Raw genomic sequence first — 24846 nt, 5'->3', positions numbered from 1 at the left:
AGCTGCTGCTCTAATGCCTTGAAAGCAGATGCCATATTGTTTTCGAGTTGAATCACCAGTGTCCAACAAAATGCCTCTGACATAACAAAAGAGCCAACAATGTTTGTTGAATTAGTTATAAAGATTAAGGCCCTACTTTATTAAGCAAACACATACCAAAATGATAATCTGGAAACTACAGCAGGATCGAGGAAGAGAGGAAGCATATTTGGAGCTTTCGTTCAAAATCCTGGCAGCCACCCACCAGCAGGACTTGGCACAGATTTTGGTGCACAAAGTCAATGGTAACCTCAATTACTGAGAACTCTGCTGCCACTCTAACGTAGAAGTTTTCTTACACCTTAAAAGCCTGGTAAGAAAGCTTTACCAACAAATTCAGAGAGATTTCCAATGTAACTCTGGCTTAACTAAAAAATCACAAGATAATACTACATTTCTAGTGTTTTCTCAAATCCAAAGAGGAGACTCCAAGTCTTATTGAGTAATACCCAGAGATACCGCACTACGTCTTGCTGATAAAGATAGAAATGGGTCCTGTACTCCAAGGGTTCCTGTCTACCTCTACAGTTGTGACTGATTTCCTTTCTTTTTTCTTTTTTTCTTTTTTCTTTTATTTTTTTTGAGACGGAGTCTCACTCCTTCACCCAGGCTGGAGTGCAGTGGTGCAATCTCGGCTCACTGCAACTTCTGCTTCCCAGGTTCAAGCAATTATCCTGTCTCAGCCTCCCAAGTAGGTGGAACTATAGGCGCCTGCCACCACGCCCAGCTAATTTTTGTATTTTTAGTAGAGATGGAGTTTCACCTTGTTGGTCAGGCTAGTCACAAACTCCTGACCTCAGGTGATCCACCCACCTCAGCTTCCCAAAGTGCTGGGATTATAGGCTCCATTTCTTTCCTTTTTTACTGTTTTGTTTTGTTTTTAGAGACGAAGTCTTGCTCTGTCTCCTAGGCTGGAGTGCAGTGATGCAATCACAGCTTCCTGCAGCCTCAATCTCCTGGGCTCTAGTAGTCCTCCCACCTTAGCCTCTTGAATAACTGGGACCACAGGCACGCACCATCACACCCAGCTAGTTTTTTTTTTCTTTTTTTTTTTTTTGGTAGAGATGGAGTTTCCCTATGTTGCCAGGCTGGTCTTAAACTCCTGGGCTTGAAGTGATCCTTCCACTCTGGCCTCCCAAAGTGCTGGGATTACACACATGAGCCACCGCACCCAGCCTGGTTTCCCTTTCTGAGATTTGAAATGATTTGAGCATGAAAAATACTCTGTGAAAGTATGCACAGTGGGAATATAAATTAAGTAATGGCTCTCTTCTTAATAGATTTTAACTTTTGCTCTTGTTATTCTAAAGGCCAAGAAAGCAGAGAACTCATCAAATGATGAGGAAACGTCAAGTGAAGGCAACATGAGGGTGCATGGTGTGGGTGAGTATGCACCAAGCAAGCTGTTTGTGACTATATCAAGGAAGAAATGGAATCTGCCACTTTGGGCTTGTCCCTCCATCCTTTGTGACTACTGCACAGAATTTTTTCTCTCCCCAACCCTCTCCAAGGAAATGCTCCCATAAATTGTTGACATTTTCTTGTACATACTTCATATACAACTATGGGTAAATGTGTTTACAAACTGGAAGCCCTGTTTAGATATTAGTGAAAAGGCTAGAGTTCTTCTTCCTTAAATCCTTTTGCTTCTGAAAAGAATTAATTCTACCTTATTTATTCTCAAATCTGTCACTTGCTTGTGAATTTATATCCCATACATGATAAAGGATCTAATTCCTCCCCCTATCACAAACATTTTGAATTTCAGCCTTATTTCACTTCTGACCAGTTTGCACAACATTGCACTAAGAACTTCATACTATGACCATCTCAGGCATAGAAGAGCTGTCTGTTCTTTGCACATCTCCAATCCAAACTGCTGCAAAAGGAAATCTAGATTATCATGTAAAGTAGTCTGTAAAATTATCATGTAAAATAGAAGGTTCCATCTGGAAATTAACACATCAATTAAAGAGGATTCCAATGTCTTCTCACTTCCAAATTTGCAAATTTCAAGGACTTCAAAATTTCCCCCTCGTTAGTGAAAATGAAACTAGTTGAGTAAATTTGTATTTACATACTCAATTTAACTTTGTCCCTGTTTCCTGTCTAATCTTTTCTACTAGATTCTTGCATGAGCTTCCAGTGTAAAAGAGGCCACATCTGTAAGGTAGACCAACAGGGAAAACCTCACTGTGTCTGCCAGGATCCAGTGACTTGTCCTCCAACAAAACTCCTTGACCAAGTAAGTATTCTGCAAAATAGTCTTTAAGTGGCTCCAAAAGGTTAGTGAATGAAATAAAAATATTTGCAATTGAAATATTTGCTTAAAAAGGGTACATAGGTTATCATCTAATATTTGGAACATCTGCAGTTTTCATTCTACTGAGCTTACCTAGAGCTAAATTGTCATCACCGTTAGTACAGTTTAGTCAATTTTTTTGATGCCAAATGGAACAATTATGATTTTAAAAGTCTCACCTACCTGACCACATCTTTGACACAGCACTGTTAACAGCATATGAGCTTTAAGGAGCAGAGTGTCTCCTGAGCATTTGGCTCTATCAGCTTTTACTCCTGCTTATCTTCCATAGGTTTGTGGCACTGACAATCAGACCTATGCCAGTTCCTGTCATCTATTCGCTACTAAATGCAGACTGGAGGGGACCAAAAAGGGGCATCAACTCCAGCTGGATTATTTTGGAGCCTGCAAATGTAAGATTATGACCCTCCTGTCAACCACAATCTCTGAGAGGGTTTGGGGTGAATCTGGACATGCCTGAATTATCTATATGCAAACAGGGAAAAGCTAATGTAGTTCTGGACACAAAAATCATCAACTGGGGAAACTTAAAAAATAAGAACTCTCTGGCCTTAACCATAGGAGATTCTGATTTAACTGAACTAGGTTGGAACCCTGACATTTTTTTTTATCATTATTATTTGTTTTTAAAGTAACCTAGACAATTCTAATGTGCAGCCAGGGCTCAGAACCACTATGATAATGTTATCCGCTTAATCATAGAGTTGAATCACTGGAATTTTGCTACATTATTTGCCCTCTTCCCAATTTAAGTTAAGCCTTTGCCAAGAAGTTTTCCGACAACACATTCTTCCAAAAGTTTTTTAAGGCTGTCTTCCTTCCCCAGGATGCTCTCAATTGTGTTTGGCTCCCCTTACCACTAAGTGATTCTCCACATTAGCAATGCTCACTAATATTTCTGGGTCTCCTCCCCTTCCAGACACAGGAGAGGATGAAATATGTCAGCCTCCTGGACGTTAGGTATGACCACATATCTTGCTTTGTCCAATGAAATGTGAAAAAAAAAAAATCATCTGTGTGAGTTCTGTGCAGAAGCATTGAAGAGCTGGGGTATGGCTCTGCATCCTCTGCTCCTTTGCCACCACAAACTCTCTTTGAGATAGTGGCCTCAAAAAATGGCAGCGTCATTGGTGGCTGGCAAGATGGCCAAATAGGGACTGCTCTGGTCTGCAGCTTCCAGTGAGATCAACACAGGAGGGCGATTTCTGCATTTCCAACTGAGGTACCCAGCTCATTGGGACTGGTTAGACAGTGGGTGCAGCTCACGGAGGAGGAGCCAAAGCAGGGTGGGGTGTTGCCTCACCCAGGAAGTGCAAGGGGTCGGGGAACTCCCTCCCCTAGCCAAGGGAAGATGTGAGGGACTGTGCTGTGAAGGACGGTGCATTCTGGACCAGATACTAGGCTTTTCCCACAGTCTTCGCAATCCACAGACCAGGAGATTCCCTAGGGTGCCAACACCACCAGGATGCTGGGTTTCAAACACAACACTGGGCCACCGTTTGGGCAGACACCGAGCTAGCTGCAGGAGTTTATTTTTTTTTTCATACCCCAGTGGCACCTGGAATGCCAGCAAGACAGAACTGTTCACGTCCCTGGAAATGTGACTGAAGCCAGGGCGGCAAATGGTCTAGCTCAGTGGATCCTACCCCCATGGAGCCCAGCAAGCTAAGATTCACTGGCTTGAAATTCTCGCTCCTAGCACAGCATTCTGAAATAGACCTGGGATGCTTGAGTTTGGTTGAGGGAGGGGCATCTGCCATTACTGAGGCTTGAGTTGGCGGTTTTCCCCTCACAGTGTAAACAAAGCCGCTAGGAAGTTCGGACTGGGTGGAGCCCACCACAGCACCGTAAAGCCACTGTAGCTAGACCGCCTCTCTAGATTCTTCCTCTCTGGGAAGGGCATCTCTGAAAGTAAGGCAGCAGCTCCAGTCAGGGGCTTATGGATAAAGTTCCCATCTCCTTGGGACAGAGCGCCTGGGGGAAGGGGTGGCTGTGGGCGCAGCTTCAGCACACTTAAACATTCCTGCTTGCCCACTCTGAAGAGAGCAGCAGATCTCCCAGCACAGCACTTGAGCTTTGCTAAGGGACAGACTGCCTCCTCAGGTGGGTCCCTGACCACCATGCCTCCTGACTGGGAGAAACCTCCAAGCAGGGGTCAACAGACATCTCATACAGGAGCACTCCAGCTGGCATCTGGCAGGTACCCCTCTGGGACGAAACTTCCAGAGGAAGGAACAGGCAGCAATGTTTGCTGTTCTGCAGCCTCTGCTGGTGATATCCAGGCAAACAAGGTCTAGAATGGACCTTGAGTGAACTCCAGTAGACCTGCAGCAGAGGGGCCTGTTAGAAGGAAAACTAATGAACAGAAAAGAATAGCATCAACCTCAACAAAAAAGATATCTACACAAATACCCCATCTGAAAGTCACTAACATCAAAGACCAAAGGCAGAAAATCCACGAAGATGAGGAAAAACCAGCACAAAAACCCTGCAAATTCCAAAAATGGGAATGCCTCTTCTCCTCCAAAGGATCACAACTCCTTGCCAGCATGGGAACAAAAGTGGATGGAGAATTAGTTTGAGGAATTGACAGAAGTAGACATCAGAACGTGGGTAATAACAAACTCTTCTGAGCTAAAGGAGCATGTTATAACCCAATGCAAGGAAGCTAAGAACCTTGAAAAAAGTTTAGAGGAATTGCTAACTAGAATAACTAATTTAGAGAATAACATAAATGACCTGATGGAGCTGGAAAATACAGCACGAGAACTTTGTGAAGCATACACAAGTATCAATAGCCAAATCAATTAAGCAGAAGAAAGGATGTCAGAAATTGAAGATCAACTTAATGAAATAAAGCATGAAGACAAGATTAGAGAAAAAAGAATGAAAAGGAACGAACAAAGCCTCCAAGAAATATGGGAGTATGGGAAAAGACCAAATCTCCGTTTGATTGGTGTACCTGAAAGTAATGAGAAGAATGGAACCAAGTTGGAAAACCCTCTTCAGGATATTATCCAGGAGAACTTCCCCAACCTAGCAAGACAGACCAACATTGAAATTCAGGAAATACAGAGAACACCACAAAGATAATCCTCAAGAAGAGCAACTCGGCCGGGCGCGGTGGCTCAAGCCTGTAATCCCAGCACTTTGGGAGGCCGAGACGGGCGGATCACGAGGTCAGGAGATCGAGACCATCCTGGCTAACAGGGTGAAACCCCGTCTCTATTAAGAAATACAAAAAACTAGCCGGGCGAGGTGGCGGGCGCCTGTAGTCCCAGCTACTCGGGAGGCTGAGGCCGGAGAATGGCGTGAACCCGGGAGGCGGAGCTTGCAGTGAGCTGAGATCCGGCCACTGCACTCCAGCCTGGGCGACAGAGCGAGACTCCGTCTCAAAAAAAAAAAGAAGAGCAACTCCAAGACACATAATCGTCAGATTCACCAAGGTTGAAATGAAGGAAAAAATGTTAAGGGCAGCTAGACAGAAAGGTCAGAATACCCACAAAGGGAAGCCCATCAGACTAACAGTGGAACTCTCTGCAGAAACCCTACAAGCAAGAAGAGAGTGGGGGCCAATATTCAACATGCTTAAAGAATTTTAAACCTAGAATTTCATAACCAGTCAAACTAAGCTTCATAAGTGAAGGAGAAATAAAATCCTTTACAGATAAGCAAATGCTGAGAGATTTTTTCACCACCAGGCCTGCTTTACAACAGCTCCTGAAGGAACCACTGAATATGAAGAGGGAAAGCCAGTACCAGCCACTGCAAAAACATACCAAATTGTAAAGACCATTGACACTATGAAGAAATTGCATCAACTAACGGGCAAAATAACCAGCTAGCATCATAATGACAGGATTAAATTCACACATAACAATATTAATTTTAAATGTAAACAGGCTAAATGCCCAAATTAAAAGACACAGACTGGCAAATTGGATAAAGAGTCAAAAGTGCTGTATTAAGGAGACCCAGCTCATGTGCAAAGACACACATTGGCTCAAAGTAAAAGGATGGAGGACTATTTACCAAGAATTGGAAAGCAAAAAAAAAAAAAAAAGCAGGAGTTGTAATCCTAGCTTCTGATAGAATAGGCTTTAAACTAACAAAGACCAAAAAAGACAAAGAAGGGCATTACATAATGGTAAAGGGATCAATTCATCAAGAAGAGCTAACTATCCTAAATATATATGCACCCAATATAGGAGCACCCAGATACACAAAGCAAGTTCTTAGAGACCTTAGACTCCCACACAATAATAGTGGGAGACTTTAATACTCCACTGTAAAATATTAGACAGATCAACAAGACAGAAATTAACAAGTATATTCAGGACTTGAACTTAGCTCTGGACTAAGCAGACCTAATAGACATCTACAGAACTCTCCACCCCAAATCAACAGAATATACATTCTTCTCAGCACCACATTGTACTTATTCTAAAATTAACCAAATAATTGAAAGTAAAAACTCCTCAGCAAATGCAAAAGAGTAGAAATCATAACAGTCTCTCAGACCACACTGCAATCAAATTAGAACTCAGGATTAAGAAACTCACTCAAAACCGCACAACTACATGTTAACTGAACAACCTGCTCCTGAATGACTACTGGGTAAATAACCAAATTAAGGCAGAAATAAGGAAGTTCCTTGAAACCAATGAGAATGAAGACACAATGTGCCAGAATCTCTGGGACACAGCTAAAGCAGCGTTTAGAGGGAAATTTATACCACTAAATGCCCATAGGAGAAAGCAGGAAAGATCTAAAATTGACACCCTAGCATCACAATTAAAACAACTAGAGAAGCAAGAGCAAACAAATTCAAAAGCTAGCAGAAGACAAGAAATAACAATGATCAGAGCATAACTGAAGGAGATAGAGACACGAAAAACCCTTCAAAAAAATCAATGAATCTAGGAGCTGGTTTTTTGAAAAGATTAACAAAATGGATAGACTGCTAGCCAGACTAATACAGAAGAAAAGAGAGAAGAATCAAATAGATACAATAAAAAATGATACAGGGGATATCACCACTGATCCCACAGAAATACAAACTACCATCAGAAAATACTATAAACACCTCCACACAAATAAACTAGAAAATCTAGAAGAAATAGATAAATTACTGGACACATATACCCTCCCAAGACTAAACCAGGAAGAAGTTGAATCCCTGAATAGACCAATAACAAGTTCTGAAATTGAGGCAGTAATTAATAGTCTACCAATCAAAAAAAGCCAAGGGTCAGAAAGATTCACAGCTGAATTCTACCAGAGGTACAAAGAGGAGCTGGTACCATTCCTTCTGAAACTATTCCAAACAATAGAAAAACAGGGAATCCTCCCTATTTCATTTTATGAGTCCAGCATCATCCTGATACCAAAACCTGACAGTGACACAATGAAAAAAGAAAATTTCAGGCCAATATCCCTGATGAACATCGATGCGAAAATCCTCAATAAAATATTGATAAACCAAATCCAGGAGCACATAAAAAAGCTTATCTACCACAATCAAGTCACCTTCATCCCTGGGATGCAAGGATGGTTCAACATATGCAAATCAATAAATGTAACCCATCACATAAACAGAACTAATGACAAAAACCACACAATTATCTCAATAGATGCAGAAAAGGTCTTCAACAAAATTCAACACCCCTTCATGCTAAAAACTCTCAATAAACTAGGTATTGATGGAACATATCTCAAAATAATAACAGCTATTTATGACAAACCCATAGCCAATATCATACTGAATGGGCAGAAGCTGGAAGCATTCCCTTTAAAAACCAGCACAAGACAAGGATGCCCTCTCTCACCACTCCTATTCAACATAGTATTGGAAGTTTTGGCCAGGGCAGTGAGGCAAGAGAAAGAAATCAAGGGTATTCAAATAGGAAGAGAGGAAGTTGAATTATCTCTGTTTGCAGATGACATAATTGTATATTTAGAAAACCCCATCATCTCAGGCCAAAATCTCCTCAAGCTGATAAGCAACTTCAGCAAAGTCTCAGGATACAAAATCAATGTGCAAAAATCACAAGCATTCCTATATACCAGTAATAGACAAGCAGAGAGCCAAGTCATAAGTGAACGCCCATTCACAATTGCTACAAAGAGAATAAAATACCTAGGAATACAACTTACAACGGATGTGAAAGACCTCTTCAAGGAGAACTACAAAGCACTGCTGAAGGAAATAAGAGAGGACACAAACAAATGGAAAAATATCCATGAGCATGGATAGGAAGAATCAATATCATGAAAATGGTTCTACTGACCAAAGTAATTTATAGATTCAATCCTATCCCCATCAAGCTATCACTGACTTTCTTCACAGAATTAGAAAAAACTACTTTAAAGTTCATATGGAACCAAAAAAGAGCCCATATATCCAAGACAATCCTAAGCAAAAAGAACAAAGCTGGAGGCATCACACTACCTAACTTAAAACTATACTACAAGGCTACAGTAACCAAAACAGCATGGTAATGGTATCAAAACAGATATATAGACCAATGGAACAGAACAGAGGCCGCAGAAATAATGCCACACATCTACAAACATCTAATATTTGACAAACCTGACAAAAACAAGCAATGGGGAAAGGATTCCCTATTTAATAAATGGTGTTGGGAAAACTGGCTAGCCATATGCAGAAAACTGAAACTGGCCCCCTTCCATACACTTCATACAAAAATTAACTCAAGATGGATTAAAGACTTAAACATAAGACCTAAAACCATAAAAACCCTAGAAGAAAACTTAGGCAATACCATTCAGGACATAGGCTTGGGCAAAGACTTCATGACTAAAATACCAAAAGCAATGACAACAAAAGCCAAAATTGACTAATGGGATCTAACTAAACTAAAGAGCTTCTGCACAGCAAAAGAAACTATCATCAGAGTAAACAGGCAACCTACAGAATGGGAGAAAATTTTTGCAATCTTCCATCTAACTAAGGGCTTATATCCAGAATCTACAAGGAACTAATATAAATTTACAAGAAAAAAACAACCACATCAAAAAGTGGGTGAAGGATATGAACAGACACTTCTCAAAAGAAGACATTTATGTGGCCAACAAACATATGAAAAAAAGTTCATCATCAGTGGTCATTAGAGAAATGCAAATCAAAACCACAATGAGATACCATCTCACACCAGTTAGAATGGCAACCATTAAAAAGTCAGGAAACAACAGATACTGGAGAGGATGTGGAGAAATAGGAACACTTTTATACTGTTGGTGGGAGTAAATTAGTTCAACCATTGTAGAAGACAGTGTAGCAATTCCTCAAGGATCTAGAACTAGAAATACCATTTGATACAGCAATCCCATTACTGGGTATATACCCAAAGGATTATAAATCATTCTACTATAAAGACGCATTCACACATATGTTTATTATAGCACTGTTCACAATAGCAAAGACTTGAAACCAACCCAAATGCCCATCAATGATAGACTGGATAAAGAAAATGTGACACATATACACCATGGAATACTATGCAGCCATAAAAAAGGATGAGTTCATGTCCTTTGCAGGGACATACATGAAGCCGGAAACCATCATTCTCAGCAAACTAGCACAGGAACAGAAAACCAAACACCACATGTTCTCACTCATAAGTAGGAGCTGAACCATGAGAACACATGGACACAGGGAGGGGAACATCATACACCAGGGCCTGTCAGGGGCTGGGGGACTAGGGGAGGGATAGCATTAGGAGAAATACCTAATGTAGATGATGGGTTGACAGGTACAGCAAACCACCATGGCACGTGTATACTTATGTAACAAACCTGCACGTTCTGCACATGTATCTCATAACTTAAAGTGTAATTAAAAAAAAAAAAAAAATGGCAGTCATCCTGAGCTCTGGGGAGACTGCAATGAGCAGAGAGCCCTCCTGCTAACTTGTGTTGGACTTGTAGCAGTATTGCAAAATTGACTTTTGTTTCTTTAAGTCACTGAGATTTAGCATTATTTCTTACCATAGTATCAGCTAATATCTACCTTTTCCTCTATTCAATAGCGCTTGTGCCCTCCACCTACAAATTTCAACTCTGATTCTACAGCAGTGGTTCTGGGGCCTAGCTGCACATCCAAATAGATTTTGGAGTTTTAAAAACATCCTGATGCCCAAACTTCACACCAGACCAGTCACATCAGAATTTACTTGATTGGAAGCTGGCATTTGGTATGTTTTATAAAACCCCAGGCAATTCTGTTGTGCTGCTGCCAGGGCTAAGGACCACTGTCATAATAATGGGGCCCTGAGAAAGCTCTGTCAGTTGCCAGAAGTTAAGCTTCCTATTATAAGGATTTGCCACAGTACACGAATAAGCCCAAAGATTACAGTACATTTTCTGCTTGTAACAGCTATTCCTACTTGTACGGACTTTGAAGTGACTCAGTTTCCTCTACGGATGAGAGACTGGCTCAAGAATATCCTCATGCAGCTTTATGAAGCCAACTCTGAACACGCTGGCTATCTAAATGAGAAGCAGAGAAATAAAGTAAGTTATCCACAGATTAGCTTCTTCAATGTCTGTCTACAGGGCATGAGGAAGAAAGACATGGTGGGGGGCTACCTACCTCTGCATACTGGCAAAAGCCCACTATGCTTTTCCATGCCTGGTTAGCCCATGTGGCTTAACAGAATAATAGATATCACCATTCATGCCGCAAGGTTTCGGACACCACCAAACCGCCCCATTCTCCCCCATGGTCAGTGGCCTGAATTAGGGCTCTTCAATTCATACCTAGAGCAAGCTCTGGTTGAGCACAGTTAAGATAAATTTAGCATTGATATAGTCAGTGAAACATCTTATTTAAATCTAAGCATTTGTTTTGCTCTCATAGGCCAGACATAGATGTATGATATAAAGTAATCCATTACTCAAAATATCAGTAATATATTAAGATTAAAAAGCATTGATTCCAGAAGCTTCCAGAGAAAATTCATTCACGAGATAGTTACCGAGTGCATCCTGGGTGCCAGAAATTAACCTAAATACTGGAGATACAGCAATGAAAAGAAAATCTCTGCCTTCATGAGTTTACATTCTGGGTGAAGAGACAGACTCTAAATAAATAAGTGTGTGTGTGTGTGTGTGTGTATGTATGTGATGTATGTATATGCATATATTTATATATGTATAATTTGTATATATACATGTATACGCATATGTGTATATATGCATATATGCGTATACATGTATATATGCTTATATGTGTGTATATGCATATATGTGTATATATGCATATGCACATATATGCAATTGTATGTAGTAAAATGAGCAATTATGCAAATATAACCAAATCAGCAAATATATGTATAAGTATGTCAGTTGGGATTAAACATGGTGCGAAAATAAATAAAACAGGAAGAAGGGTGTGCATTAACTGTGTCAGATGCTGTTTATAGGTTGTGAGTTGAGGACTGAGAATTGGCCAGAGATTTAGCATGTCAAGGTCATAGTTGACCTTGATAGGAGCTGTTCCTGGGGTGGGAGCATGTTTCAGGAAGGAAGCTCCAGTGGAGAGAGTTCAACAGAGACTAGGAGGAAGGATGTGGATGCAGCAAGTATAGACAATCCTTTCAAGGAGTTTTGCTATAAAGAGATAAAGAGAAATGGGGTGGCAGCTGGAGGGGAAAGTGAGTTCAAGAGTCCCCCCTAGCAGTGGGAGATGGTAGAGGATGTTTGTATGCTTCTGGAAATAACCCAGTCAAGAAGGAAATATTAGTGGGGAGCAGAGAATGCACACAACTGCCGGGGGCATTCTTCAATACGTGTCCCAGCCAGATGAGAGGGGCTGGACTTAGATTAGGAGCACAGGAAGGTCACAGGTAGGAAAGCTGTGGTTCTGGGAGCAGGTGGAGGTTCTGTTTGCTTCCAATTACTCAGTGAAATAAGAGGCAACATCAGAAGCTGAGAGTTTCACATGCGCTGCTCAAGAATAATTTCTAGCCTCCGTCTTGAATACATTGTCACAGAGAGCCTTGAGGATATTAGCTATGAAACAGGGAAATTTCAATGGGGCTGGCCAAGCAGTAACACACCAGGCCGAAAGCGAGACTAAGTGGGCACTGGATGGATGACCTAGAAGACTAAGAATGGACTCTGCCATCAGAAGGAGCAGCACTTTTCATTAACTAATCAAAAATTTTCCCTCAGTCAATTCAGCCCTTTTCATTAAAACCTCATAGTTTAAAAAAAAAAAAAAAAAAAAAAAAAGGTAGTGAACATTAATTACTTGTTACAAGAAAGAGGCAAAATATACTTAAAATATTTAAAAGTTTAAAAAAGATTTAAATTTCTTCTAAAAACCAGAGGTTTCTTCCATCAGGTGCTATTCTGTGTAGGCATGAGAAAGGCCTATAGTATTGATTGGAAGGAATTTCATTTGGTTGCACATGATGTCCTGAGCTTGTTTTCCTCTATCATGTTACTGTCACTCTTCAAGTAAAGTTTAGCAAGTGACGAGTCCATTACATTTGTCTGATTCTCTGACAGTCTTCTGCCTTCTTAACCCCAGGTCAAGAAAATTTACCTGGATGAAAAGAGGCTCTTGGCTGGGGACCATCCCATTGACCTTCTCTTAAGGGACTTTAAGAAAAACTACCACATGTATGTGTATCCTGTGCACTGGCAGTTTAGTGAACTTGATCAACACCCTATGGATAGGTAAGAACTCTTTACCTTTCCATTTCTAGATTTATCTCTCTGATGAAATATCTACATATCTATGCAGAAGGAAAATCTAGATTTAGGACATTTCCCAGTTCCATTTTAGAATACTGAAATGCCTGGTTAGGAGTCTAAACACAAAGCTGCTGTGTGTGATGTACCTTAGAACTTAAAGTATAATCATAAAAAAAAAGTCTGGAACTTGATAGAGCTTATGTTGATAAAGTTTATGTTTTATAATTTTATCTTTTAATTCCATTTGTCAGTGAAATTTTTGAAGTCCCCTTATCACAATTATCAAAGCTATGTAATATTCATTAAAAAAAAAAAAAAAAGCTGCCGCGAAGATAGCAGAATATGGCTACACCATAGCTCCTAAGTTTACATGTTAAGGTCCAGCTTCCCACAGAGACTCCTCCGACTTTCTCATTCTTGATCCTAAATTCCCAAGACTGGCCCAATGTGGGTCAAGTGACTACATCTAAAACAATCAGGTACGGTCAGTAGATGAGAACCAGGTTGTACCAACATGATTGCTGGGTACACCCCTGTAGATTTAGGGTAGGAAAAGGACAGTTCCTGTGAAGACAGAAACCTCGTGAATCGACATCCCAAAAGCTGTCAAACTTACCCACAAATCGTTTATTTCATTGGCAGTTTTTATCGGTATTCTGTTTATTTCACATATACAGCAACCTTATGGGAGAAGAATGTCCTTGGTGAGCCTGAGAGTTAAATCTTCATGCACAAGCTACTCAGTTAATAGGATGCCATGTATTTCATTGCAGAGTCCTGACACATTCCGAACTTGCTCCTCTGCGAGCATCTCTGGTGCCCATGGAACACTGCATAACCCGTTTCTTTGAGGAGTGTGACCCCAACAAGGATAAACATATCACCCTGAAGGAGTGGGGCCACTGCTTTGGAATTAAAGAAGGTAAATTCATCACCAGCCAAAGAAGAGGGATGTCTTCTTCCCCAGACAAGCCCTAAGCCCCCGCATGCTTCAAAGAGAGGTCCTGCCACATGTTCAAATTGGAAGCTAGAAACAAAAAGGTAGCAGTTTCCCAGATAGGACTTCCTTGGTGCATATGCTGTCATTACAAAGTCACTTCTTACTACCTTTATAGCACTGTTTTCAAAGGGTAGCAAGGGTGAACATGCATTGAGGTCTCAACAGTCAGCTAAGCGTAAAAAGACATGTGAATCCAGAGTTGGGTCAAATCTCAGCAGGCTTTGTGTCCTTCCTTATTTAATATCCTACCTTAACCTGGGCCTTGGGCCCAACTTTTCAAAATTACATGTAAAGAATAAATAAACAAGCCCATTTCTGACAATGGGAGATGTCAGAACATCTCAGAATCTATTACCAACACACTGAAGACTGGATTTTACATCACAAGTAGTGCCAGGATAATCCTTTAACCCAAAACTCACCCATGGCTTCATCCTCAATGAATGGGAACTGAGCATTCTTTCTTTACTCCTGCAGTGGAGGAAATTAAATTTAGACACTTATTTTGCTGGGTTATGTCTTAATATGTTTCCTTTTCTTTCCTTAAGTTAGACTTGACTTTTATGAGCAGGTATGTTTTCAATAATTAAGATATGAAAGGCTGGGCACGGTGGCTCATGCCTGTAATCCCAGCACTTTGGGAGGCCGAGGTGGGTGGATCACCTGAGGTCAGGAGTTAGAGACTAGCATGGCCAACATGGTGAAACTCTGCTTCTACCAAAAATACAAAAAGTAGGTGGGCTTGGTGGCACGTGCCTGTAATCCCAGCTACTCGGGAGGCTGAGGCAGGAGAATTGCTTGAACCCGGGAGGCAGAGGTTGCAGTGAGCCAAGATCGCACCACTGCACTCCAGCCTGGGTGACAGACAGAGTGAGACTCGGTCTCAAAAAAAAAGAAAGATATTCAAACAATGAGCATTCAAATCTACTTGCAATTCTCACCACACACACACAAAAACGATAGTATGTGAGGTAACGCATTCGTTAATCAGATCAATTTAGCCATTCCACAATGTATATATATTTTAAAAGGTCATGTTTTACATGATAAATACATACCATGTTTATTTGTCAGTTAAAATAAATAAATAAGAAAAATACCATTCACAGAACATAAATTAACAGTGAACATCAAATCTCTGAAACAGAGATTTCATTCATGTTTACAATATACCATCGGGATAAACATGCAGCTAGGCCGATAAAGAAAGTCAGTTCATCAAACGTTGGAAGTTCCCAAAAAGAAATAACTTGCGCAAACTTCATTTTTAAAATATTCCCCATATATATGTAGAATGCCTTGAAATTAGAGAGGAAGAGGTGAAAGTATGAAGATTTATAGGTAAGCAGAGAGGGTCAGTCCTTCTCCTTGCAATATCATTCTGTGAAATAAACATTCTGTGAAAGGATGTATATTTTTGTAAGTACCTAGTTCTGTGTATTAGTTGTCTATGCTGCATAGTGAATCACCCCACAACTTAACAGGTTAAATTCTTTCTCACGGTTTCCAAGGGTCAGAAATCTCACAGTAACCAACCTGGATGGCTCTGGATTAGGATCTCTCATTAGGTTGTGGTCAAGGGGTCATGCAGTGCGGCAGTTATCTGATGGCTTGACTGTGGCTAAGGGTCTACTTCTAAGCTCACTCCCATGGCTCTTTGCAGGAGCCTTCAGTATCCCATCATGTAGGCCTCTCGTCCACAGGGCTGCCCACAGCATGGTGTCTGGTTTCCTCCAGAGTGAGTGACCAGGCAGAAAGAGAAAGCCGAGACTGAGGCCCCAAAGTCTTTTGTAACCTAATCTCAGAAGTTATATATCATGACTTCTGCCTCATTTTATTGGTCACACTGACCAATCCTGTTACAGCAGGAGGAGGAGAAGGAGACCACACGGGGTTGGGTGTCAATTGTCTTTCTAACATCTATGATACACGCAGAGTACTTATAAAAATTCAAATATATCCCTCTGTCCTGCCCTGCCCTGCCCCACTATTATCTAGAGGGGAAAACTCGGCTGGAATAGGATGTATTTATGGATGCCTGTTTATATGACATGTGATTTTAAACGACTGATAAAAAGGCAAATTTAAACAGGCCATTTTACTTAAGAAAACCAGTTGCATCTCATTCTTCCTTTTGCAAAGCTTCTGGCAGCTCTTCAGTGTGTAAGCTCACCCAGGCTCCGCTGGGCGGTTGTCTGGGAGGAGCAGGAAGGACTTAAAGTCCAGTCATTTACAAAGCTGTTAATGATCTTGTTTGTGCACTGTGGTTTGGCTATCATTGCCTTATTTTGAAGAAGGGAAAAAATTATCACATAATAAACCAATAAAGCAGATATTAAATATTCAGTCAGAACACGTAAACAAGTTATTGCTTTGGAATGTAGCTAAAGAAAAAAAAAATTTATTTGTAAGTATACCCTTCTTTCCTTCAAGGCTGAGAAATCCACAGAAGGAGAAGATAGAGTTTAGCCAATGTTTTCCTGAATTTTAACTGCCTGTGATAGATGTACCCATATATATATTCCTCACATAGCTGTTATTAACTAGCTATGTGAATTAGGGCGTGTTGCTTATCCTCAGTGAGTCTCATTTTCCTTATCTGTAAAAATGGGGTTCAAATAACAGGTGCAGGAGTCCTCATTTATTTTGCGCCCATGCATACCATGCATTGACACATATCCATGCTAATCGTCAGAAAACCTTCCAAGTGAGACTAACAGGGTAAACAACTCAGATGAACGCAAGTTCCCCAAAGCCATTTAAAGACATTATCCTAAGAGTACTGGGGGATCACCAAAGTGTTTCCAACAAGTCAGTGATTTCCCTGGGTTTGTATTTAAGACGGATTCCCCTGGTTACATTGTGGCAGAGCCAAAGAACTGTTGAGAGAATATTGTGGTAAACCCAGGCAAGAGCTGATGAGAACTTGAAGTAGAGGAGTGATCAAAAGCCGGGGGGGGGGGGGGGGGGGGGGGGGGGGGCGGGGGGAGGAGACAGAGAAGTAAACATATTCAAGATATATTTTTAAATGTAAGCATACTGAAATGTCTATCATGTGGAAATAAGACAATATTTGATAGGAAATATGTGGTAGCAGAGAGCAGAGAGGTGAGAGACTGAAAAGTACAATGCCTAGGTCCCTGGCTTAGAGCAGGCAGGGTAAATAGAGGTAAATAGAGGCACCTTCTACTGAGAAAACACAAGAACAGAAGTGGATTTGGAGTAAATGACAAATTCCATTTTAGATACTTTGAATCCTAAAGTATTAGGTTGTCTCCTAAGTGTTAGTTTCATGCAAAAGTAATTATAGTTTGGCCATTATCTCTACCACTCCATCAAAACTACCATTATCCCTACCATGCCCAACACTGATGGGCACCTACATTGATTTTGTCTTTGCTATTGTGAATAGTGCTGCAATGAGCATGTGAGTTCATGTGTCTTTTTGGTAAAATGATTTTTTTATAAATATACCCAGTAATTGGATTGCTGGGTTGAATAGCAGTTCTGTTTTAAGTTCTTTGAGAAATCTCCAAACGGCTTTCCACAGTGGCTCAACTAATTTACATTACCAGCATCTAAGCATTCCTTTTTCTCTGCGGCTTCACCAGCATGTTGTTTTTAGACTTTTAAATTATAGCCATTCTGACTGCTGTGAACTGGCATCTCATTGTGAGATGGTTTTGATTAAAATTTTCCTGATTATTAGTAACGTGGAACTTTATATATATTTGTTGGCTGCTTATACATCAAGACAGGGTTTTGGAACTGAAATGCATGTTTGAGGATTATAAGCATACAAAGAATAATTGACACCGGGGAAGGGAATTAATTCTCCCAAGGAAAACACATTGACTTACGTGAAAAGGGGTCTAGGATTGAACACCATGCTGAGAAAAACATCTAGATGATGGATGGGGAGGAAGAAAGAATTCAGTAAGGACATTGAAGTTTCTCCTGAAATGAAGGAAGAAAACCAGGATAGTGCCATGCAAAGGAGGTGTTTCAAAGAGGAGGAAGAGATTGGCAGTGCCAAATGCGACTGAGATGTCAAAGAAGATGAAAGAAATAAAGATATCCTGGGTGGCCTTGGTTAGAGTAGTTTTGGTGGAATGGTAGAGATGGAAGTCACATTCTATAGATTCAGAAGAAAAGGGAAATGAGAAAGGGTAAGGAGTGAATGTTTGAGTGCAGCAAAGACCTAGAAAAGATACAGAGTAAGGGGAGCATTTTTTAGAATAAAAGAGATTTGAGCACTCCTTTCATTTATTCATTTATTTGCTCAAGAAACCTTTACAGATGGTCTACATAAATGCAGGCACTGTTCTAGAGGTTAAATATAAAACATATTTAAATGCTAATGGAAGGGTCTAGTAAAAAAAAGGAAAGGTGGAAGAAGGATGTAAGAAAAAAAAGAGGAAAGTAAAAGGAGAATCTTGTGAAAGTCAGAAGAGATCTTGAGCATAGGAAGAGGAATTAGCCTTAACATCAAGAAAAAGGACAATCTCTTATCTGAGCAACAGAAAGAAGACAAAGGCTATGGGTACAAATATAAGTAAATGTGTAAGTAATGAAGCTATTATCTCCATTTTACATATGAAGCCAGTACTCAAAAAAAAAAAAATATCAAAGTCCATAATCTTTCCCATTCTCTGGGCTAGATAAAGATTATTAGCAGGAAAATTACCTAGTGCCCACACAGAGTAGTATAATAGTTTGTTAGGGTGGCCCATGTTGGTAAGGAGTGATCTTATATCTCCTAGAGGATGCTGTCTTCTTCCACAAGTATGGCAACAATTTCTTTGACAAGCTACTCAATTAAAAGCTGGATTTACCTAGCACTACACTTCTATTTATTTCCATTATATTTCAGCTCACCTTCTAGATTAGTATACTTGGCACTTCTTGGCTGGACCTCCCCTTAACCTGCTCTTCCCCTATCAGTGGTTCTCAACCCTGCAGCCAAATTACCTGCAGTTTTCTAAATGTCTACATGCCATTAGTCCACCCCTAGGGATTCAGATTCTAGAGTCCAGAGGTGAGGCCTAAAAATATATTTTTAAAAGTTCATGAGTGATGTTGATGCCCTACCAGAGTTGAGGATCACCATTATACTGCCTTATTAGATGGTTTCTCTAATCCTCCAACTCTAATATTGTTTGTGCTACTAATCTGGCTACTTTCTAAAAGTGTTGTTTTGCTTCTCGTTTTTTACAGAAGACATAGATGAAAATCTCTTGTTTTGAATGAAGATTTTAAAGAACTCAACTTTCCAGCATCCTCCTCTGTTCTAACCACTTCAGAAATATATGCAGCTGTAATACTTGTAGATTTATATTTAGCAAAATGTTTGCATGTGTGACAAGACAATGAGAGTAATTGCTTGATAACAACCTATGTGCCAGGTATTTAACATTAACTTTGGAAACAAAAATGTAAAATTAAGTAAAGTCAACATATGCAAAATACTGTACATTGTGAACAGAAGTTTAATTCATAGTAATTTCACTCTCTGCATTGACTTATGAGATAATTAATGATAAAACTATTAACGATAAAAATAATGCATTTGTATTGTTCATAATATCATATGCACTTCAAGAAAATGGAATGCTACTCTTTTGTGGTTTACGTGTATTATTTTCAATATCTTAATACCCTAATAAACAGTCCATAAAAATCCAAATGCTTAGTCAAGTGTATTTCCAGTTATAATTTAGACAATCAAATGTGAAAGATCAACCCAAGACTCACACTTCATGTCAAATTATAATTGTGCTTCCTAAACCCTACTACTTTAAGTGTGTGTGTGCGTGTGTGTGCGTGCGTGTGTGTGTGTGTGTGTGGTTGAGGAAAAAGTGTGAGACACCTCTTACAGGAAACAAATACTCAGTGGTAAAAGCTGCTCATTAATGTCCTTCATCATTATATAAGTTTAAACAGAATAAAAATAAATTCAAGTGCTTTTTTACCAAATTTGATTTAAAATGTAGAACAAGCTGGGTGCAGAGGCTCACAACTGTAATCTCAACACTTTGGGAGGCCAAGGTGGGTGGATTCCTTGAGCTCAGGAGTTCAAGACCAGCCTAGGCAACATGGAGAGACCCTGTCTCTATGAAAACTTAAAAAAATAGCCAGGCGTGGTGGCATGCACCTGTTGTCCCAGCTACTTGGCGGACTGAGGTAGGAGAATTGCTTGAGACCAGTAGGTCAAGGCTGCAGTGAGCTGATATTGTGCCACTGCACTCCAGCCTTGGTGACAGGACAAGGCCCTGTCTCAAAAAATAAATAAATGAAAAAAAAATGTGAAGATTATGCACTGCTTGATCCAACTAATTCTAACTTTTTGTGCAGTTGAGTATGTGTGCTGGGGAAGACGGCAGCCCTGCAAAAATTTCTACATATTCATTGTCTCAAAATAAAGAAAATGTAAGGGTAAAACAGGAAGAGGGCCATAAAGCGTCTTGATGTCCCATGTAGAGAGAGATTAAATATTATTAATGTAAACTGATAGCAAAAAAACCTGTTATAAGCAAAAATTTGTGTTTTTATTTGGGCTCTTCTTTGGTAGCTATTACAGTAAAAGCTAGATCACAAAAATATGACATCATAATATACTTCAACTTCTGAAGTAAGGCAATAAAAGAACATGCCACCCACTTTATTTGACTATTTGAAAGAAAATGGTTTTTCACATATTTTTCTAGCTGAAATGAAAGATATCAATACAATTATCTTTTAGCATTTTTTCAAATAATCAAAAAGTTGTTGTTGTTATTACAAACCTTATCTGTGATAGTCACTGAGAGAACATGCCCCTAGGAATTTTATCTGAAAGATACTTACAGAATAGTTTATTTTTTGTCAGAATAATCTTCTTTGAGTATTTCAAAATTTTATTCATTATCTCTTTTCATAGCTCAATAAATTACTTATTCTTTTGTGAGACAGAGTCTTACTCTGTCACCCAAGGCTGGAGTGCAGTGGTACAATCTCAGCTCACTGCAACCTCCGCCTCCCAGGTTCAAGCAATTCTCCTGCCTCAACCTCCTGAGTAGCTGGTATTACAGGCGCGTGCCACCACACCCGGCTTATTTTTGTATTTTTAGTAGAGATGGGGTTTCACCATGTTGGTCAGGCTGGTCTCGAACTCCTGACCTCGTGATCCACCCACCTCAGCCTCGCAAAGTGCTGGGATTACAGGCGTGAGCCACCGCACCTGGCCAATTACCTTATTCTTAACTAGAACTGTATCACACTATGTCCTTTCTAAATAATTAAGTTCAATTTGATTAATCAAAATCTAATTAAGTATTATTTGTAATTTTTTCCAACTACAGAAATAATTTTAGAAACTATTCCAAATTTCAGAACGTTTTTATATGAAGCTAAAAAGGTCTTAGCTGGTTACAAACTAGGTTGTTGGGAACAGTGAAGTTGTATTCAGAGGTATTAATTAGGCCTAAATTATCTTTTACCCTCAGACAACTTTCAAAAATATTTTAGAATAGTGAAAAGCGACTTTAACACCACGGTAAGGACACCACCTCAATATCTACTAAAAAAATTTATTTGAAAATAATATTCATTTTGAAATGAAAAATATTGAATACTAGAAATTTTCAAACCTTAAATTTCTGTATCATTTAAGGCTCTCACATGTACAGCTAGCTCATTTATTATAGAGGCACATTAATATTCTTGGTGGTCACAATTTTTAATTGTGGGTTGTCTGTGATAAAGACATACTCTAATCCTAACCTAGGAGATGAAGTTATTTTCTCAGTAATCAGTCTGTAAGTCTACCTCCGTGTAATTGAGATATTTTGGAAGTTGGAGCTCCTGGTGTGAACACAATTATTCAGTTTAGCTTTGAATTTTGTGACTCATATTGCCCGTAACCATAAAGGCATTAGTAACATGGCTTAAATACTAGATGGGCATAGAGATTCTAGATGATCACACTGCTCCTTGAATTTGCTGCTCCAAGAGCCACTGAAGCAAAGGTAATTGAAGAGATATATAGTATACTTTGGACTGATTCTATTGCACTAGATAAAAGAATGTAACATATTCTTGTATTGGATAATTTAATGATTTCTAATAGGTCCACTTCTAAAAAGAAGAAAGAAATTAAAGCGTTTGAATCCAGAATGAATAAAAATACAAAGAAAAAACATGAAAAAGGAAAAGAAGGGAAATAAGTTGCCTAAATTCAGGCAAAGTAGCACTAAGATAAATCAGAGTTGAGTTTTAAATCTGTGTAACAGCTTAAGTGTGATTTATAGATGCAGATATAGATATAACTTGCCTCAATGCTGGAGATAAGTCTTGGTAAGAATATGATGAAGTTGTTTGTCTTTCAAAATCCAGTTCCAGAGTAGTGATTTGGTTTGAAACTCACAAGGTAAGTTAATTTGAATTAAACGCGATTTTTAAAACGTAAAAATGCCTCCTTTCAGAACCAACGGACCAATAAAAGGTCAGTTGATTTGCTTTATTGAATCTGCATTTACTCATATTGTGCTGATTTTCTACCAACCCATTACATCTTACAAAATTTTTCCCATACAATTTCCTTCCCGAGAACTATAACTGGCAATAACAGCAACCAGACTATATGAAGGCCTGGTAAGTCTCACAGAGGTACAAGCTTCAGGTGGATTTATTTGTGTATTACATGAAAACTTTCCTCTCATTTTAGCCAGTAGTGATCAATTCCTAATAATAAGCATGATGCAACACTGGTGTTTAAAGATTTGTGAGTAGAACTGAGCACAGTGGCTCATACCTGTAATCCCAGCACTTTGGAAGGCTGTGGTGGGAAGGTTGCTTGAGGCCAGAAGTTCAAGACCAGCCTTGCAACAGGGGGGCAACATAGCGAGACTCCATCTCTAAGGAAATTTTTTAAAAACTAGCCAGGTGTGGTGGCACACACCTGTAGTCCTAGCTCCTTGGGAGACTGAGGCAGAAGGATCACTTGAGCCCAGCAGTTCCAGGGTACAGGAGGCTATGATTGCGCCACTGCACTCCAGCATGGGTGACAGTGCAAGACCCTGTCTCAAAAAAAAAAAAAAAAAAGAAAGATTTGTGTGTAAAGATCACAAACTCAACTTCAGGGACCAAACATGTACAGTGTATAGGCTGAACTGTAACTTTATAAGAAAGTAGAACGTAATGGGCTATTTTGGGAGCTAAACAGTGCATGTCTTGTCTAAGGAATTCAAAGCTTTGAAAAACACTCTTGTAGGTTTACAAAACCGATGTTTGGAGGCAGGATTTATCTTGACCACTATTTCAACACCTCTAACTAATCTACCTATTTACAATAGGAATAGGACTTAAATAGAAAAAAACTCAAAATGATCTTCTGCCCCTTCAATTCCAGGCTTGACCTTTAGAATGAAATTTCTCATCTTGGCTGGCCTTTTGAGCACTGCCACTGCTCTGCCCGTCCCCGTGAGTACACCCTCCTCAGTTGCTGACTCAATCTCAGATTCAGAGTCATCGCATTTCTGGGCTACAAAGCGGGTCTTATCTTTTCATTTCACAAAAGAGGAAAGTGGAATCCAGGAAAGTCATAGAACTAGGAGTTCACCACTGTTTGTCAGCCCAAGACTCTGCGCGGGACAAATCTCAGCTCCATATGCCATGTGCTAGCTGTGTGACCTTGAACTAACCCACGGTTTCCTTGTCTATGAAATGAGTCCTAGGAACACCTCAGAGTTGCATGGAGATAATTTTTTTAATGCATCTAACGCAGAGAAGGGTCCTATCTGAAAGACAGGATGTTCTGAATAAACTCAGTGATATAGAACAAATACTCTGCAGCGACCCAAGTCTAAATTAAGCAGTTTGAATTGAGTTTCATTTGTAATGCCCTTGCCCCAAACCGTCTCATGTTTTCTTAAAAGGCTGTTACGTGGAAACGCTCTGACACCAGAGGACTATCTACTTCATTGTAGATTTGATTTTAAAGAAGGAAATATTTAAGATAACTTACATCGATTGCTGAATTATGAACGTAGTAACAACTTATGCCTGAATAATATTTGAGGGATCATACAGACACACCTTTAAAAGTCCAATTTCTGAAAACTAGGTTTGGATAAAAAGCTACATTCACCTATAGTGCCCTTGATAACAAACCTAATTTGTTTCTTTAGACCACAATCCTTTTTGCCAAAGCTGACAAGTGTCGTCGTCTAAAATTCAAACAATTTGTATTGCCTGTTTCTTTATGCTGATGGGAATGTTGCAGCACACATATTTCATTAATTCTAACACGTACTCTTTGATATTTTAGCAGCTCTGAAATTCAGCTGTGTCTTACAAACATAATGTGATAAAGTGTCACGGCAGCTTAACAGCAGTGCTTTTCTTTTTTGGTAATTTATGAAATAATGGTGCTTTTGACAATGATAGCCTCTAAGAATATATGAAATACTGTAATCCCAGAACATCATTAACTTCACCTATATAGACATTTTGTCATCAAAATGACTATATACAGATGAGATCCACTGAGTCTAATCTGTGTTTACTAGTCTGAATATGAGGGTACCCAGTAGGCAAGAAACTCCCCTGCACACTTTGTAACAAAGGAGCTTTTGAAGAAGTGAGGGAGCTTTCAAAATTTGTGTTTGGGATGCAGAACTTAAATGTTCATTTCCACACTCCCTTCACTTTGAATTTATAACTACTGAGAACTAAATCAAGAACACTATTCATTCAAAGATTTACAAAAGGAGATATTCAG

General features: G+C 39.6%; 1 protein-coding gene across 1 annotated transcript in view; it reads left to right on the top strand.

Annotated features, from left to right (window-relative positions):
- SPARCL1 (SPARC like 1) overlaps positions 1-19773 on the top strand; it is a 58396-nt gene extending 38623 nt beyond the window's left edge. The window contains exons 5-11 of the mRNA XM_003898929.3: positions 1350-1422; positions 2166-2284; positions 2634-2754; positions 10761-10897; positions 12921-13069; positions 13861-14009; positions 19305-19773. Coding sequence (XP_003898978.2) covers positions 1350-1422; positions 2166-2284; positions 2634-2754; positions 10761-10897; positions 12921-13069; positions 13861-14009; positions 19305-19333 — 777 coding nt within the window. The 3' untranslated portion in view covers positions 19334-19773. The remainder of the gene's footprint in view (positions 1-1349; positions 1423-2165; positions 2285-2633; positions 2755-10760; positions 10898-12920; positions 13070-13860; positions 14010-19304) is intronic.
- Positions 19774-24846: the final 5073 nt, after the last annotated feature.

This window comes from Papio anubis, chromosome 3, assembly GCF_008728515.1.
Source record: "Papio anubis isolate 15944 chromosome 3, Panubis1.0, whole genome shotgun sequence".
Lineage (NCBI taxonomy): Eukaryota > Metazoa > Chordata > Mammalia > Primates > Cercopithecidae > Papio > Papio anubis.
The sequence above is the reverse complement of the archived record's forward strand: the minus strand, read 5'-3'. Positions and strand labels throughout refer to the sequence as shown.